At 42.2% G+C, this 18,773-nt stretch overlaps 1 protein-coding gene across 1 annotated transcript in view; it reads left to right on the forward strand.

Annotated features, from left to right (window-relative positions):
* Window positions 1–1,439: 1,439 nt before the first annotated feature.
* BRIP1 (BRCA1 interacting helicase 1) overlaps window positions 1,440–18,773 on the forward strand; it is a 55,554-nt gene continuing 38,220 nt past the window's right edge. The window contains exons 1-13 of the mRNA XM_058818051.1: window positions 1,440–1,558; window positions 2,149–2,260; window positions 2,586–2,780; window positions 3,040–3,167; window positions 3,656–3,790; window positions 8,658–8,948; window positions 9,396–9,617; window positions 9,917–10,116; window positions 12,836–12,968; window positions 13,475–13,626; window positions 13,710–13,881; window positions 13,995–14,132; window positions 15,058–15,219. Of these exons, the coding sequence (XP_058674034.1) occupies window positions 1,466–1,558; window positions 2,149–2,260; window positions 2,586–2,780; window positions 3,040–3,167; window positions 3,656–3,790; window positions 8,658–8,948; window positions 9,396–9,617; window positions 9,917–10,116; window positions 12,836–12,968; window positions 13,475–13,626; window positions 13,710–13,881; window positions 13,995–14,132; window positions 15,058–15,219 (2,133 nt within the window). The 5' untranslated portion in view covers window positions 1,440–1,465. The remainder of the gene's footprint in view (window positions 1,559–2,148; window positions 2,261–2,585; window positions 2,781–3,039; window positions 3,168–3,655; window positions 3,791–8,657; window positions 8,949–9,395; window positions 9,618–9,916; window positions 10,117–12,835; window positions 12,969–13,474; window positions 13,627–13,709; window positions 13,882–13,994; window positions 14,133–15,057; window positions 15,220–18,773) is intronic.

Genomic DNA, 18,773 nt, shown 5'->3' on the forward strand with positions numbered 1-18,773 from the left:
ATACAATAATAGTAATAATTAATAATGTAGTATGATAAATAATGATGATACCCAATAATAAAATGCAATGCTTATAAAATATAAAACATGATAAATCTAGAACCGAAATAATATAATAATAAAATAATAAATATGTTATTATTAATAATAATGATAAAGGCCAATAACAAGTATTTATGTATTTCACAAATAGCGCGGTTGCCTAGCAACGCCTACAACCCGGAAGCCAAGGAGGCGCCCTGTGATTGGCTGCCGGCGCGCAGAGGTGAAGGCGGGAGCGCGCCAGTGTGCGCTGTCCTGATTGGCGGTTTGTTTGCCCTTTCCTGTCAGCTGATTGGCTGGGGCGGAGGCGGGAAGGACGGAGGCGCTGAGGGGCCGCAGGTGCGGGGCCGTGAGGGGCGCGGGGGAAGCGGCGGCGGCGCCTCCGCCTCGCCGAGCGCACAAAGGAAGCGAAGGCCCAGGTGCTGCTCTGTGGGCTGGGCTGGGGCGGCCCCACCGCTTCCTGAGCGCTCGGGCGGCAGAGCGGCTCTGCCCGGGTGGAGATGTCCCTGGGGGAGCCCCTGGTGGCTCTGGTCACGCCACGGAGGGGCCCTGCGGTGTCCCGGGCCCTCCCTTCCCCTCAGGGCCCGCTGAGTTCGGGGCTGTGCTTGTTAAAGCGAGTTCCCCTCCCAGAATGGTTGGGAAAAGCCTTGGAGCGAGGTTGCCTTTCCCTCTGGAACGAGGCGTTGGGTGTAAACTCATGTCAGGCGTCTTCTTTTGCTGGAATTGCTTTGTCCTGTTGAGGAGCTCGGTGTTGAAACGGAATCGTGCCACGAATTGGTGCTTTTTTGATGTATATGTTTAATTATTAAAAGCCAGATGAGTTAATTTATCCCAGAGAATCTGCCAGTTTAAAGTTGCTGTCTTCATCAGTGTTGAAAAAATGTGAGAAAAAACCCCCCTGTATTGTTCAAAAATATTGTATCTTAAAGCCATTTATGCCTCTTCAATATTTTTAGTTCAATAATTTCACCTTTTTAATACAAACTGTCTGTCTTTATTATTCTGAGATATTCAAGGTAACAAACACAAATTAGTAAATTGAGGGATACTCCTTTTCCCCTGACGAATTCCTGCATTATTTGTGGAAGGAGGATGTTTTTAAGCATCTCATTTTTAAAGTCATTGTCCAGTTTTATTTTTCGTGGTTATAAAATGTACAAGCTGCTTTATGTTTGTAGTTTATGACATCTTGCAGTTCAAGCTGATGGACCTCTAGAGTTAAAAACTGGCTGGTTTTAGTCACTTAATATTCTAAAATATTTTTCCTGCATGGATTTGGGTTCTATCTCCAGTCTAACAGAACCTGAAGTGCTGTGTGCAGCTCATGGTGTTTTTATTTATTTATTGTTTGCTAGCACTGAGTCACCAGCGCTGTGTTTGAATTGCAGTGTTGAAGCTGAAGCAGGCAGGAGGAGAGCTGGCCATGCCTTCTGAGGGGGCACAGTACACCATAGGGGGGGTGAAGATCCTGTTCCCCTGCAAGGCTTACCCCTCCCAGCTGGCCATGATGAACGCTGTGAGTACCCTTTGTCCTGGCATTTGCCACACTCAGAGCTTGTGTTTGCCAATATTTGGAGTTCCAGAATCTCTGCCAGCATTCAGAAAGGTGACACGTGGAATTCAGAGCTTGTGGTATCTTGAATTCAGTGGTAACCACTCAGTGTTCTCTGTGCTGGGCAGTGTCTGAGCCATGGGTAGGGAATCTTGAAGTACATTTTGGATTTGGGAGCATTTATGCCCAGAAACAAGTTCCTTGTGCTGTAAGAATGTTTATGAGTATCCAGTTGTGCTGTAATTACAGTTATATACAAATGTTCAGGTTTATAGGGTGGGGAATGATTTAGTAAGCCTCATTATCTAAACAGAAGAATTATGTACAGTAATATTTCAAGAAGTTTCTATTTTTTAGGGGCACTTTTCTAAATGAATTATTGCATTTATATTTAAAGATTTTTTAAGAGTTTTCACCAGTGACAGGACAAGAGGGCACAGCCTTAGGATGTGCCAGGGAAAGTTTAGGCTGGACATTAGGCCATTATTGCTAAGATTAGCTAAACACATCTGCTTTGTTTTCTGTTAATTCTGTTTATTTTATTCCCCTTGAAGATTGTGAAAGGCTTGAATAACAGGCAGCACTGTTTGCTGGAGAGCCCCACAGGAAGTGGCAAAAGCTTGGCCTTACTTTGTTCTGCACTATCATGGCAGCAGGCTTTGTATGGTGAGTGTCAGAGTGTCTGCACAGCTTTTATTACAAAATATAAAATAATTAATTGGTTTCCATCAGCCCTTAAACATTTGGTTTCAGTCTGGGCCCACCACTGGCACCTTGCCTTAATGGCAGTGTGGAGCAGGAATGCTGAGCTGGGCTTAGATCCCAGAAGGGAATGGAGGAAAATCCTCATGGGGTGTGTGGATTGATGGGAGGAGGGAGCTGTTTCCTTCCTGTGCTCTGCAGAGGTGACCACAGCTGGTTCAGCTGGACTGGCACTGAGCTGCCCTCCTCATGGTGCTGTTAGTGACAGATAAATGACTTTGTCCCCCAGAGAAGTCAGTGCCAAGCTCGTCGTGTGACAAGGAGGACAGGAAGGCAGCGCCATCCCCCCCCTGTCACTGCAGGTGTCACTCCCAGGCCAGGAGCAGCGAGGCTGCAGCGAGTGGGACTCCCAGTGCTCCTTGTTCTGCCAATTGTCCTGAGCCAGGAACTTCCAGGAGACCTGGGAGCCCTCTGCCAAGCACAGGTAACCTCAGCTGTAGGCAGCTCAAATTCTGCTGCTTTAGGCCAGGGATGGTTTTTGACCATCACAGTGGCAGCCCTGGTTGTGCCCTGCATGAAATCTGTACAGTGCTTAATCTGTCTAGAAATTAACACTGTTTCCTACACCATATAATTTATAGCAATTCTAGCAGTTACTGTTCTGTAGTAGTTACATTTTAAAATGTTGCCCTTATTTAATGCATCCCTAGTAATGGACATCCATTTGATTTTGTTAATTACAGAATGTAAGGAAAATGAAACACTGGCTTCAAAGCTGTCTGCCAAAAAGAAGTTATCCCTTCATGCCAGTGAGAATGATGATTTCCAGGTGGACAGGAAGAGGATTCGTCCTTTAGAGACAGAGCAGCAGGTGAGCAGTGAAATCATCTGGGTGTAGCTCAGGCAAACTCTCAAATCCAGTTCATGTTATAGGGGAGGGTGTGGGGAATGAGTGAATCACATCACAGTCACAGTTTAGTGACAGGGTTTTGTTCATTTTTATTGGTATTTGTTACAAAGGAGTCCACTGTTGCACTAAATTGTCCATTGTACCCCGTCCTAAACCCTTTCACATTTAAGCAAGTAATATCCCCAAATACATTTATTCCCATTTGATGGTGTTATGATTTCTGTAAGTTCTGTAACAGTGGGAAAGCAAAGCAGAAAAGCTCAGCAATAACTACAGATTCTTTATAATTAAAACTTTATAGCTTTCCTCAATGACCTGTGTGTGGCTGACTTGGTTAAACTGTTGATGCCCAGTTACTAAAGCAGACTCAGCTGAAACAAGAGCAGGGCTGCCAGTGTGAGCACATCCCTGTGCCCTGGGCATTTTCCCACTGGTGCTTTCCCCAGCAGGTGAGAAAACGTCACTGCCTTGCTAAAGGAGTGCAGCTGGTTGATGCTCTGGAAGTTTATCATCAGAAGAAAAATGGAGAGCTGATTGTTCACTCTGAAAAAAGCATGAAAACCACTACTTGTTCTCCCCAAACAGTGAGTAATTCCGAAATATCTTTTACACCAGAGTGTTAGTTCAAGAACAATTTAAAACAATATTTTATGTGAAGGGGTTATGTATGAGATGCAGCTTAATGAAGTTTGAGCAAACACTGAAGCTAATGCAAATGTTCCTCAGTGCTTTGGGTTTTATTTCCATTTTCTGTAGCAGAAGTATCACATCAGAAGTTAAATTACAGGTTGCACCTGTTTCTGCAGCTTTGTTGGGCATTTTCTGCATTTCTTACTGTTTGAAAATAGATTTTACATAAATGTTTGTTGAGGCAAAGCAGTAGAAGAGGGAGTGTGAGGCAGTAGAGGGCTGAGTGTGAGAGGCCAAGCTGAGATGTAGTAACCCCAAGGGAAACCAAAAGCTACAGGATTACTGTAAGATACTGGGAGCTAAATATTTTCCTTAAAAAGTGACTCTGTGTTGTAGGCCATTTGATGGGAGGTACTTTTTATTAGTTTTGGAGAGCTCTGTAGATGTTTGAGTAAGATTTGAAATGCTCTGTGCCACTGAGCTTCAGTTGGCAGTTGGAAACCCAAAGGCCACCAGAGTGTGCTGTTCATTTTCAAATAAAAGGAACTCTCGTCCTTCCTGATTGTAAAATTTCCTCTGGTGCTTTGGTATGGGTACATGAAAAATTTGATTTAAAACTTGTAGAAATTGTAGAAATTTTTTGTCTAGAAGAAAATTGAGAACTAAACAATCTGTTGTTTACTACACCTTTAGAAAGAAGTAACCTAAGAAGAAAGAAAGGGGGTCACTTCTGTTGAAGTTTCTTTTTAAGGATGACAGAATAAGGTGTTATTTTGCTGTGATGAGCAGACTCAGAACTTGTCTGGTATCAAGGAAATTGCAGAAAGTAAAGCCTGATTTGTCATTAGTAGTTCTGAGCCTTAACTGCATTTAGTTTACAACAGGAAGAGCATCAGAGCACAGGTATTGGGTATAAAAATGGTTTTTGGTGTGGCTTAGGGAATGAAATCAGCAGAGCTCCCGTTGAACACTCACCTGATGGACTGTGTGTTTGTGGTGATACAATGATTGATAACAGCATTGCTTGTTCACTGAGGCAAGCTGCCTTTGAGTATCCTGTGTTTTACAGTGCTCACTCCTCTTAGAGCAGATTCAGTTTCTTATCAAGTCCTGTTTCTCCTGCAGGAGGGAGAATGGGTTGGTTGTTGTAAGAGCCTGAGAGGTGCTCTGTGCTCCCAGCCCTGCTGCATCCAGCACCTGCACATGTGGCTGAGCACCCAAAGCTGCTCCCAGCTGCTTCACTCCCAGCCTGGGAATCCAGCTCTGGATTAACTCCTGCAAGGGAGGGCAGCTCCAGTGTGAGTTTAAAGGGGAAATTATAACCTCAGGTACTCTCTTGATTGCTTCTGTCAGAGCATATGGCCTGAGAAACTGGGGCAGCTGGGTTAAGGAATCCCCATTTCCAGCAGGGGAAGAAAGTAAACAGTAAATGGAGAGTAGTGTAACAAACACTTGGGGTATCAAAAAACAACTGTGAAAAGAATCTGTCTTAATGTGCTAGCCCATTGCAGTTTAACATATTGCTTACAACCTGCACAATGGGCTTTGGGTGACTTCTGTTACACATTCCAGGGGACTGGCAGCCTGTTACAATCAGGGTCTGGACTCCAGAATGGGCTAATTTACCACGATGGGATGAAGAAAGTTGTGGATTTGTATTACATGCTCTCACCTGACACCGTACCTGATCCTTTTCCTGCTGATTGACGTTTTCAATGAGCTCTTTGAAGCAAGTTCCAGCTTAATTAAAACGTTTGCTTGGTTAGCAGTGATCTGTGAAAGCCTGTGATAAATATTGAACTGGGTTCACCTGCTGGTGACTGGGGAGGATAAACAGCTGCTTTGTGTGCTTTAAACAAGAGGCTGCAGCAGCAGCAGAATACTGGGCTTTCTGAGGGCTTCCAAAGGAGCAGCTGAAAAGCTCTGCTAATGTCACTGCTGATATCTGCCTAGATTGTGCTTGTGTGATATTTCACACAAGAGACATTCACTGCTGCAGCATTCAGGTGCCTTTGTAAGTGGGAAATGTAGCTGGAGATATGAAGAACTCCTCTTACCTCTTTGTGTTTCAAAGATCACAGCCCCAGTGTTTGTTTAGCTCTATTTTACACACAGTACAGGCTGCTGGACTTGATTATTCCTTTTTTAATCGGACTTCCACGTTTTTGCCATATAAATATTGATGTGATAGGCTGGTTTATCTAGCCCTGACAAAAGTCCAAACAAGCTGCATTAGCCTAAGGTCCATATAGGCTGATATCTGATCTCTAATGGCATCTGTTCCTGGGTGTTTCTGATTAAATACTGCACAAAGTGCAGCAGGATCTTTTTTTGCCCTCTTCCAAATGAAAATCCCTCTTTCAGATTCCAACAGCTGAAAACAGGTTTAGTTCTGAAGCCAGAGGGTATTATGAAATGCAATTCTGTTGTCTCAGTATGAATTATTTCTAATCAGCCCTCCCCTAATTCCTTCATAGATAAATTGAAACATTTTCTAATTATCTTTGTGGTATGAGTGTAAAAATTTGTGCTTGGAGAGAACACTGCCCGGGAAACCCCTTGTTCATGGAGAGTTTTCTTTCTTTGTGCTGCAGGAATGGGAGAGGAACACCACGTTAGGTGTTGCCATAAGATCCACAGTTGGTTCTTGGAGAAATACAGAGTTAAAATAGTTTGCCTTTTATAAAATTTAAAGATGTATTTTAAGGATTCTAATGCAAATTGACTCACTGGAGTAATGTGGAAAGAATATGGAGAACTCAGCCTTTAAACTGTGTTTTAACCAATTTTCTAAAGTTTTTCTTCATTATGAAGGGCCTCCTAAAAGGTTTTATTTATTAAAGTATTTGGGCTAATGGTGGCTGTGGCTTTCAGAAATGCTCTGACTACTGCAGGCACTTTTATTTCTTAACTACTCACTATAAAATCAGCCTGAGTTTACAACTTGCTCAGTATTGTGGGTTTGAGTGTTTTTTGAACATAAAACTTTTCTCAAAGTTAAAGGTAACATTTTAGTGCTGGAATAATGGCTAAAGTGCTTCTTAATGCCAGTATTATACCAATCCCAAACCTCTTAAACCAAACTTTTAATCCCACCTGTAAAATCCTGTAATTTATAAGCCTCACACATAAGAACACTTTATTTCTTTTTTATGCAAAGAATAATATCTGGTATTCTAAGCCCATCACAGGAGAACCTTCTGGTCATGATTTTATATATTAATTTGAGCTGCATTTTCCTGTTGTTCTAAGAACTCTGGCAAAACAGCTGCCTGATGGGTCCTAATATTTTTCAATTATTTTTATTTGGCTTAGCACAGCAGTGAAATATTGGTGGTAAAGTCTCCTCTTGGTGTCCTGTGTGTTGTTTTTCCCTCTGAAAACACAATCTGACTTGGATTAAAATTAAAAGATAGAAATATTCTTCAAGGCCCTACACAGCCACTGCTTCAATTACATTAATTTTTAGCTTGGTAGTGTGGTTTTCATTATTTCCAGGAGCAGAGCAGAATGTAAGTGATAGAAATATCAAGGTAGCATTGGGGCTTTAGTGTGAGCCCTGCACATATGTAACCTATACCATGTGTCAGCTGTTTGCTGCCTGCCTGCTGACAAGAGCCCCATTCATAACTCCTCTTTTTATCCTGGCAGTGAATAAGTAATGATTCAATATAGAAGGCAGGATATTTGGAACTGGCTATTTCATGTGGCAGCACAGGGTAATGAAATCTGCTGGTCCTGGCAACCTGAGAGGGGAATGTAACAATTCCAGCATGGCTGTAACTTTATCTGCTCTGAGGCCTGTTTGTTTGGCACATCAGGGAAGCTTTTATCCCAGTGAGTGGCAGCTCTGAGGGCTACATTTACATGCTTTCTATCATGTATTGTCATATTTAATGGCACACAGGGCTGGCTGGGGCTGAGGGGAGCACGAATTGCTGTTCCTTGCAGTGAGAGCTGGAGACAGCTTGATCCCCAGGATTGTGGTGTAACACACAGCATGACTTAGCATTTGTTTGTCATGGATGATCTTACTGGTACAATGAAGGGCAGGGAGGAGTGCTGCAGTGAGCGTGTTGTTACCTGCACTGCCACCTGAGCCCAGTACAAACTGTCTGGCTCTGGGAGAACTCTCTATTTTCCATGAGAGGTGTGTTTGGACATGGTTACACTGGAGTTCCTGGTTTCCTGTGTGGCTCTTCAAATTCATTGTGACAATTTCATGTCATTTATTTCAGTATTTAATGTTCTGATGGCAGAACAAAAATGGCTTTTAACAAATATTTTACAGGATTAGGTTCTGTTTAGAATTATTCCCTGTGTTTCCTTTATTCCCTGGCTACTCAATGGCCTTTGGCAGAATGGCACAGCAAACATGTTTCTAATGGAGTGGTGCAGTGTTTTATCTGCACACAGAGTCCCTGAACTGTCTTTAAGGAAAAAAAAATTTTAATTTGAGTGTCTGTTCCAAGTTTTCTTCATTGAAGGTTTTGGACTCTTGCTCTGTAACAGGAGTGTCCTGAGCTGGAGCTTCAATGTGAGAAGCTTCATTTGCATTATTCATGTGTGTAAATATTCCACTGGATTAATAATTCTTTCTGATTGGGTTATGATAAAATTGTGATCACTGGAGGGTTTTATTTAGATATTTCCAGGCACAGGGATGTGATGCTTTAACATTGCAGAACTTGTTGCAGTTTGATGGGCAGCCCTGGTGACTGAAGCAGTTACCCCAGAGGGCACTTTGCAGACCATCAGCAGATGTAGCACATTCATACCACACTGGGATTTTGTGCATCATCTTTTTGTCTTGCTTTGCAGCCTCCTGGCCCTTGCACTGAGTGTTCCTGTGCTTCTGGGAAGGAACCAGGTAAAGATCCCAGTCACTCAAAGAAGAAGGAGAACGGAGATCGGTTGTGTGTTCCCAAAATTTTTTTTGGGACACGAACACACAAGCAAATCAGCCAGATCAGCAGGGAGCTGAAGAGGACAGCGTATTCCTGTGTGCCCATGACAATCCTGTCCAGCAGGGATTACACCTGCATTCATCCTGTGGTGTCCAGCAGTAGTAACAGGAGTGAAATGTGTGTAGAGTTGCTGGAAGGAAAACATGTGAGTAATTTGATTTGAGAAAATGAGCATTCATTGAACAAAGTCAGATTTAACAGCTAGAATGAGTAATATTTTTTACTTCTTTATATTATATTGGTTAAATACCACCTGGTGGCATTAAAACTAAATATTAATTGTTAGAAAATGTTGATACACTGTAAAAACTTATGGTGGCAGGAATAAGATTTATGACTGCCAGGTTAATGGTGTAATAAGATTTAAATTATATCTGGGTTTATAAATGAAGAAGAAAGAAGTGTCCCTTATTGATGTACATTTTAGAAACATGGATTTACATGACATGAGCTGTTAATGTCTGGCATAAAGAGCAGCTGTTAGAAATCTTTCTGAGAAACAGCCAAATGCATGGAACTTTGGGAGATTTTAGCCTGTTTGGTTTTTGTTATTTCTTGTACCCCCTAAGTCTGTGCACTTGTTTGCTTGCAGGGCAAGTCCTGCTCTTATTACCACGGTGCTCACAAGCTGAGCGAGCAGCATGCCCTGCAGCCTGCCCATGGGCTGTACCAGGCCTGGGACATTGAGGACCTGGTGAGGCTGGGCAGGAAGCTTCGTGCCTGCCCCTACTTTGCAGCCAGGGAGCTCATGGTGGGGGCAGACATCGTGTTCTGTCCCTACAACTATCTGCTGGACCCACAGATCCGGGACAGTGTGAGTACACTGGGGACAAGTGGCAAGAAGGTAAAAAGAAGAATTTAAAAGGAATTATCCACTGGATGTTTTGTTTCTGTGGTCAGCTGACATCCCGTTCATGTCCAAAATAATATCTATAAAATAACTCCCGGGTTTTTTTTCCCTTGGATATTTTCTAGGTTATGAAAATTGATCCAAAACCTGAAAAGCTTCATTTGCACTGTGCTGCAGAATATCCATTTTTTAGCAGGCTCCTGTTAGTTGCTGTCTCTCATGTCTTTGACTCGGTTTCACCAGACAATAATTACCTTTTTCAGATGGACATTAACCTAAAGGACCAAGTAGTCATTTTGGATGAAGCCCACAACATTGAGGACTGTGCTCGGGAGTCCGTGAGCTACGGGGTCACCGAGAGCCAGCTGCGCGCTGCCCGCGAGGAGCTCGACTTCATGGTCAGCAACAGCATCAGGCAGAAGCACCACGAGCCCCTCCGAGCTGTCTGCTGCTCCTTGATCAAGTAAGGCAACCTTTTATTGCTTTCTATCAATTAATATTTATCAAATTACCTTTAGGTGTATGGTATGGTGTTACTCTGTCACATTAGAGAAATTCAACAGAGGTTCACGTACAGCTATGCAGTTGTTTGATTTATGTTCATTTGAGGAATCCACAGGGTTTGATCTATTAGAAGAACTGCTGGTCTCACATGGAAACATTGAAATTCTCTTTTGAAAAATCTTGTGCTCTTTATGGGGCTTTTTTGGACTCCTGTTTATAAATCTCAGTATGAAAATTTTCATAAGGTGAATTTTTATGTTTCACACATTTGCATATTTGACAAATAATAATAGCATTATTTTGTCAAAGAATTAACAAGTTAATGTTTATAGAATGCTTTCAGAGCCTTGGACAGAAAGTATTTGGAATCTGTTCTTGGAATCAGATTGGAATCAACTGAAGTCTTCCTAGTTGAAAGTGAATTTGTCAGTCATGCCCTTTGTTTTCCCTGGGAAACAACTTCCTGGAAGGGGAACAGCTGAGCCTAAGTTGAAAATCCTGAGAGGGGATGTAACAAAAGGAAATGGACAGAAGCCCAGGAAGAAACAAGAGGTCCAGGGCAAAGTCTTTTGGGGGAAGTAGAAGTATCAAAGTCAGCAGAAAAAAGTGAATAATGCTACAAGTGCTGCAGTTAACCGAGTTCTGCTCCAGTGTGTGCAGAATCTTCATTTTGCCGCAGCAGCACAGGAGGAGTTCACTCTCCCATCCTCACTCCCTGCTCACAGTTGATGTTTGTGTCACACAGAGACAAGGGACTTTTCTGCTTGGCAGAAGCAAATTCTGCTACCTTGGATATTTCAAATGTTAAACTTCAGTAAAAGATAAGAACAGCGTGGCTGAAGATTTGATTGCCTCAAGCTTTTTAACCTTATCAGGAAAACTGAGGTTGATTGTCTTGGCAAATCTGCCAGCAGCATGAAAAGCAGCTACTGGAAAGCAGAAGACTGGGTGTAAATAGCCAGTAACAGGTAAAATGCACCTGCACAGTGCCATGGCTTTGCCAAATGCATGGGGAGCTAGAAAAAAAATCTTATTTCACTCTAAAGATCCTGGGCCCTCATTGCAAAAAGCACTTAAGGATGGGCTTGGTGCCACAGTGCTGCAGTGAGCTCTGGGAGTGAGGAGTTTGCAGCTGGGCCAGGGGAGGCTCTGGCAGGCTCTGCTGCACATTGAGCAGGGCTGGTCCCTGTGGGCAGTGGAACATGCTGTGTCAACAGGGGCATTTTCTGCTACTGAGGGAAGCAGCAAATACTCTTCCTGGAATTGAAGGCATGTGTGCAACATCCCTTCATTCTTTTCCTGGAAATACTGCATACAGCAATTTTCACTTCAAAACCAGAGATAACCTTTCTGGGAATCAAGCTAATTTTATTTATGCTTTCTGCTTAGCTCTAAAAATAATTTAACAGGCTTTGCAAGTAAGTGCTTTAATGTTAGATGGAATTTATTTGATAATTTAAGGTATTTTTTGTGCTATTTGGCCATTGTGTTAAGTTTGTATTTGCATTTATTATTTCAAAAGTATGTGATGGTTTGAAGTTCATAACAGGGAAATGTTTTACATTTCCTGAAGTGTTTTACCCATTATAAATCTGTTTAATTCCTGTCACAGGGGCCTTGTCCTGATTTCAATTCCAGGTCTTTTTGATGTTACATTTGAGGAATTGGGGCCTTAGTCTTAGTGATCACCATTCCTTAATGAGATCAAGCAAATTTTATCCAAGGAAGTGATTGTTGTGGCAGCATTGGTGGGCTTTGTTTGCATTTAACCTGACAGAAGGGAAGTTATATTTTAATTGTTCCATGGATCAAATTATTTATGGTGACAGGGCAGGAAATGTAGAACTGAAGCAGTCCCAGAGCCTTGCTCTTGAGTTGCTAATGAAGAACTGGATTTGCAGGTAAATATTTTGAGCTCTTGCAGCACTGACAGCTGTCCTTTCAATGCCTCCTGCCTCTTGATGGAGCAGACAGCTCCAGCCTTTCCTGGCAGGGAGAGGAGGAGCTGCTTCTCTAACCAGGGACAGGGCTTGTGGTGCTGCAGGGGTGAAGGAGGACAGGCTCACTCAGAAAATTCCAGCTCTGCCACAAACGAGATGCTCTCCATGTTTAGCTCAATCAGTCCCATTTTGCATTATATTCCAATTATAATTCTGCTTCATTTGCAGCAGTGCCAGTACCTGGGGTAGGTGTAAATGGGCACTCTCTATTGTCCCACTTTCCCTGTGTAAATATGAAAAGTGTTCATTTCATGCCTCAGGATTGGTTTTTAATTGGAAAGTCAGCAGTTGACAGGGATAAACCAACCTGCAGCAATTGGAGCAGTGATGAGTGGATTCAGATATGCAGCAGAAGTCTTGCTTGAGTGAGCCTGACATGTCAGAAGAGGAAATTACATTTTAATTCATTTTCTTTATTATCTATTATATGAAGTATAAACATGTGGGGAGAAATTTCCTTCTCATTTCAATGAGCTGCATCCAAAGCAGTTCCATGGGAGTTGAACAGTGAAAAACAGGCAGAAAGGAAAAGCAGAATCTCTCTCCTTACATGTAGTAAAACATTTGTCATCATCTTAGGAGTCTGGTGCAATTTTTGAGGTTTGCTTTGTACGTGCAAAGTGTCTCTAAATCTCTCAAATCAATGCTGAAATGATTTGTGCTTTTTCTGTCTTTCAGCTGGCTGCAGGAGAGCTCTGGGCAGCTGGTGGAGAGAGCCTTTGAAAGTGCCTGCAAGGTGTGGAGTGGCAAAGAAATGCTCAACTTTCTGTACCAAATGGGAATAACTGGCATTACTTTCCCCATTTTACAGGTAATGTTGTGTGCTGTATAAATGAGCAGCACCATGCATAATATTGTGGTGTTAAACATCTCCAAATGCACAGAAGTTAAATGGAAACAGGTTTTTCATTTACTGCAATACTGAAAATTGTCTGAAAAGGATTCCTGATGAAAACCAGGAGTAACCCACTCGAGCTACTGGAATTTGTGGAGAAGCAATGTTTTGAAGGATACAATTACTCACATACAATTATTTAAATTGAACCATTGAGCCAGTGATATTTTTGCCTGTTTTATCCAGCTGCATTTTTATTGAATGTTGAAATGTTTTTACCCTATTTTCAAGTTTATCCCTCCTTTCTGTGTAAGCCAGTTATGTTAAAACCATTGTTAAAAATTGAAAGTGTTGTTCCCTTTCCCTCTGACTTTATTTTAAATGAACTTTTAAAGCAGTGAGCTGACGGTCTTGTATCTCTATTAACTCTGGTTTTCAGAAGACACTTAGAATGTTGTTAATATGGAATTTGCCTCTTGCAGAAACATCTTGCTGCTGTCCTGGAAAAAGAAGAAAAAGTTTCTATGCATGGGAGAGAGGAAATTATTGAGGTGCCAGTTGTGAGCCCTGCAGCACAGATCATGCTCAAGGGCCTGTTCATGGTCCTTTCCTGTCTCTTCAAAGAGAACAGCAGGTCAGGCCTAACATTTATCAGCTGAATGCTCACAATTTGGTTGCTTAATTGTAGTTTTTACTGATATTTCTGTCTCTGTGTAGGTTTGCAGATGATTACAGGGTTGCTCTACAACAAACTTACACCTGGATGACTGAAGACCAACGTGATGATGCAGATAAAAGTTCCTTCTTCCCAAGGCCCAAGCACAAAAAGAGTTCAAGGCAGAAAACCCTTGTCCACATGCTGAACTTCTGGTGCTTGAACCCTGCTGTGGTGAGCTGAGTGTGAAGAAAAGATAAAATAATCTGAGTGATAACAAATACATGTCGAATCTGAAAGAGATTGCATTGATCTTCTAAATTCTTGCTTTTCTTTCTCCCACCTAGGCTTTTTCTGACTTAAATGAAGTCAGAACAATTGTTCTGACATCAGGCACTCTCTCTCCCATGGATTCCTTTTCCTCAGAGCTTGGTGTGAAGTTTTCCATTCAGCTGGAGGCCAATCACGTTATCCGGAATTCCCAGGTAAGCTGGGCTTGGCTCTTCCCATCTAATGCTGCCCATGGTGCAAAAACCAAATAAAAGTGATGGCAGACTCATTCTGTCAGTTAAAAGAGAGGTCCAGACTGTTGCTTGGCTTAATGCAATGGAAAATGACATTTTAAAATGAATTAAGAGGCAATTTTAGACAAATTTCCCTGGAAAAGTTGCTTGTGCTGTATGAGATGGCTCTTAGCAATATCAATTACTGCACTTCAAGTGCCAAAAAGAATTTAACAAATATCTCAACGTTTCTTTCTCACTTAAATGCCATTCTTGAGCCTGCTGTGGTTTCTCCAGGCTGGTTTAGGATTAACCCTGTCCCTGTGCCCCCAGGTGTGGGTTGGCACGGTGGGAGGTTGGCGGGCAGGAGCTCTGTGCCACCTTCCAGCACATTTCTCTCACACTTAGCAGGATCAATAATGAAATGTTGAGCTTTCTCCAGGCTGGTTTAGGATTAACCTTGTTCCCTGTGCCCCCAGGTGTGGGTTGGCACAGTGGGCACGGGCCCCAGCGGGCAGGAGCTCTGTGCCACCTTCCAGCACATTAACCTTGTCCCTGTGCCCCCAGGTGTGGGTTGGCACGGTGGGCACGGGCCCCAGCGGGCGGGAGCTCTGTGCCACCTTCCAGCACATTAACCCTGTCCCTGTACCCCAGGTGTGGGTTGGCGCGGTGGGAGGTTGGCGGGCGGGAGCTCTGTGCCACCTTCCAGCACATTAACCCTGTCCCTGTACCCCAGGTGTGGGTTGGCACGGTGGGAGGTTGGCGGGCGGGAGCTCTGTGCCACCTTCCAGCACATTAACCTTGTCCCTGTGCCCCCAGGTGTGGGTTGGCACGGTGGGCACAGGCCCCAGCGGGCGGGAGCTCTGTGCCACCTTCCAGCACATTAACCTTGTTCCCTGTACCCCAGGTGTGGGTTGGCACGGTGGGCACGGGCCCCAGCGGGCGGGAGCTCTGTGCCACCTTCCAGCACACCGAGACCTTCGAGTTCCAGGACGAGGTGGGAGCCCTGCTGCTGTCGGTCTGTCAGACACTTGGCCAAGGAATTTTGTGCTTTTTGCCATCCTATAAGGTAGGGAAATGTGAATTGCTGTTCTTCCCCTCAAACCACACACACTTTGAAAATGCACTGGGTGATTTTCTGCACTGTGGTTTATACATCAATATACAGAAATATTTATCAAATAAATGTATTAACACGGGGGGATTGTATTGTTATTTCTTGGCATTCAGGTTTGTTTTCATGAGCAAACATATTTGGTTTTTCTCAACAGATGCACCTATTAACACAGACAATCATTTCAATTAGCATTACCATAAAACCAGCCAGATCCATAAATTTTCCTTTTGTTGTTTCCCTGAAGATTTAGAAATTGTTTATTAAGAAAAAAATTAAAAATCACATCATGAAATGATACTTTCTATATAAATCAGCAGCAGGAATGTCTTTGCATGTTCTTTCTGTGCTACCAGAATGCAGAATTCATCCAGGTAATTTCTCCTTCCCTTGTTTCTTGTTCCATTTCACTGCATTGGAGATTGGAGTGTATTTTTCTTTAGTCAGGGGAATTGCTCACTGACATTGGCTGAAAGGAATCAAATTTCTCCATTTCAAACTATGTAATATCTAATTTCACTGACAACAGTTATCTAATTATGGTTAATCTGGATCTCCCAGTAGTTCTGCTTTCTTCTCTATTTGTTGTTCCTGTTGTTTATGGTCAGGAACAGGAATATAAACTTGCAAGATAATTATGTAACTCATACTCATTTTTCCTGTACTGCTTGAAAGGGTGTAACTTTTTAATTTTTAAATGATTATTTATGGTTTTTAAAAAAATCATCTTAACAGACAAAACACAAAGACCTCTAAAAAAATCCTACCAAATGATTAAAAACCCCAACATGGTGGAAATAGATTTTCAGACATTTCTGCTCATCCCTAAGGTTCCTAAGCAGAGAATATTTTACAAAATTAAATAAAAGCTATTTATTCTTTTTTTACAATCCCTTCATCTTTTATCATTTAACTGGCAGGCTGCAGAGGGAGGGTTGTGTCTTGCCTGGATGTCTTTAAGTGCAATTCCTGCCAGTAACCATTAGGTGACCACATCAGACCAGGTAATGGAAGCCCCTGAAAAAAGCAGATTACTGACCATAAATTTATTTAACCTCACAAAACCCTGCACTTCCATGCAAAGGAAATGATCTTACAAGAAATCTCCAATTTATTTTGGAATTTAACTGGAGCATCTTTCAGTTTCCAGCATTGTCTTTCCAAGTGTGTCATGTTGGAGGGTTGATCTTCCATATCCAGACCTGACAAATATTTATGAAAGTTTTTATGAGAATAGTCATGTGAATTGCAAGTACACAGAGACTTTGTAATGACATTTAATAAAGGAGGAAAACAATTGCTGGCCAGCTCTGGAGCCTTCCCCCCCTGCCCTTCTGGCTCCCTGAAAGGTCACCCTGCACACACTGAGTGTTCTGTTCTTTGGAGCAACACTCCCTGAGCCCAGCAAGGTATTGATAAATAGAAATTGCAGACAATTGAAGGATGATATTTTAAAATCACATTGCCAATATTTTTCTATGGATGCCCTTTTTCTTCCTACTGCTTTTATTTGGGATTGGGTTGCCTTTAAGGCTGAGATTAATATGTTGGAAATACAGAATAATGTAAGCACATTAATACAGGGAAAACAAAGTATTCTTTCTTTCATCATCATAAAGAATATTTGCATTTCAAAAGTGATTTTCACAGGAAATTGCTGCCTCTCTTTAGAAAGCTGCAGCCTTCAAAGGAATTTTTCAAGGCTGTCAAGATCTGATTAATCCACATGGCCATGGACCTCACTATTATGATTTAAGCAGATTTTTTGATGGCTCAATCTGTTTTATGAATTGAAGCTTCAACTTTGGAATAAGTGACAAATAAAGGGTTTTTTTTTTTCCTGTCTGGAAGGCTGAGGACAATGCTTTGAATTTTAAGTACTTTCTATCCAGGTAATTTGATGGAGCTGGAATTTAGTTGGGTGTGTACATTGGATTTCAGTTTGGAATTACTACCTGCAATGTGAATGCAGAAAAAACCAATACTATAGAAATTTCCCTTTATCTTAATCAGGTATTTGAATAAATATATTTTTAATTGAAGAGTGGCTGTTTAAAATATATGTATAGCAAATACATGGAATTAATGCAGTGGAGGAAAATCTATGGATGGGCAAAGAGCCCATCAGCTGTTCATGCCCACATTTGATAGGTGTCTGCTATGAACAGCTGTGATGGTTCATGTGGGGAAATTCACAAACAGGGAAATTTTTAATGTCATTGTTGGACTTGTGGCACATTGACTTTTTAAAAAAATCAGCTTTATCTTAACATTCACTAAATTCCAAAGCTCCATCATTTTTAAGGCTCCTAAAACCGGTGATACTATGCAGCAAAAATGCATTTATGTGGAAATCAGTAGCAACTCCAGCAAAAAACCACTCTATAAAAGAGAATATCAGAAGGTGAAAAGATTGCCCAGAAATCTAAGATGCTTTTAAACAAGATTAAGATAAGGCCCATTAGGGCTCATGTTGCCAACCTGTCTGCATTAAGATATATCTTGCCTGGTGCCTGCATCTTGGATGATTCATTCAATATGTGTCATATCAGAGTCAGCCTTGCCAGCAAGGAGAAAAATGCTAATGCTTATAAATTTTAGTGCTAATCCATCATGATGAATTAACTGACCTTTCTTAGTGGGGTTTTTTTAAACAAAAGAAGCTTTGGATGATGATGTTAATGTTGCCCTGGTTTGTTGTGTTCTCTGAGGCACTGTTGGTTAATTTGGATCTGCTAATTGAGGAGGCATCACTTGGAAGCAGGATTTGTACAAATGGAGTTGGAAAGGGTTTGAATGAGTGTTTTCAACAGGAAAACTTAGGAACTGATAACAATTCTCTGCTTGAAAACCTGAGCTCCTTGCAGGGAGGTTGGACTGGATCCCAGTCAAAGGTTCCTTGCAACCCAAACTATGATCATGGAATAGTGGCACAATTAGCATAAATTAGCATATAAATGATTCATGCTGCACTGCACTGGCTGCTTACCTTGAGAATTTTGGGGTAAGGTTGTAGTGATGACACGCAGCAACTTTTGCCACTTGCAAAAATAAACGCTGCATTTCCCAGTTTATAAAATGTAAATAAAAATGCTCAGTTTTTATTTGTCTCATGACTTCAGGAGCTGCAGGTTGAGAGCTGAAGCTCTGTCAGTCTCACCCCATTTCCTGCTCTCTGGGAAGATGTTTTGTGATGTTTTCTGGAGGGGGAGCAGCAGGATTGGGTGACAGCAAATCCCTTTGGGCTGGAGCTCCTGTCCCTCTTGCTTGGCTCCTGTCCCTGTGTCAGGTGTCCTCCAAACCTGCCCAGCCCTCTCTGCAGGTGCTGTTTGCCCTTGTGCTGACAAAGCTTTCTTGGCACCCTCCCACAGCTCCAGACAGGCAGGAATTAACAATATTAATTAACTCTGAGCAGCGTGGGGCTGCTTTCATTTCAACAGGCTGAGAATGTTCAGGTTCAGGGCAAGGATTTGGAATCAGCTCAGTTTAACCTCTGGCTGTGTCCACGT

This window comes from Ammospiza caudacuta, chromosome 20, assembly GCF_027887145.1.
Source record: "Ammospiza caudacuta isolate bAmmCau1 chromosome 20, bAmmCau1.pri, whole genome shotgun sequence".
Taxonomy (NCBI): domain Eukaryota; kingdom Metazoa; phylum Chordata; class Aves; order Passeriformes; family Passerellidae; genus Ammospiza; species Ammospiza caudacuta.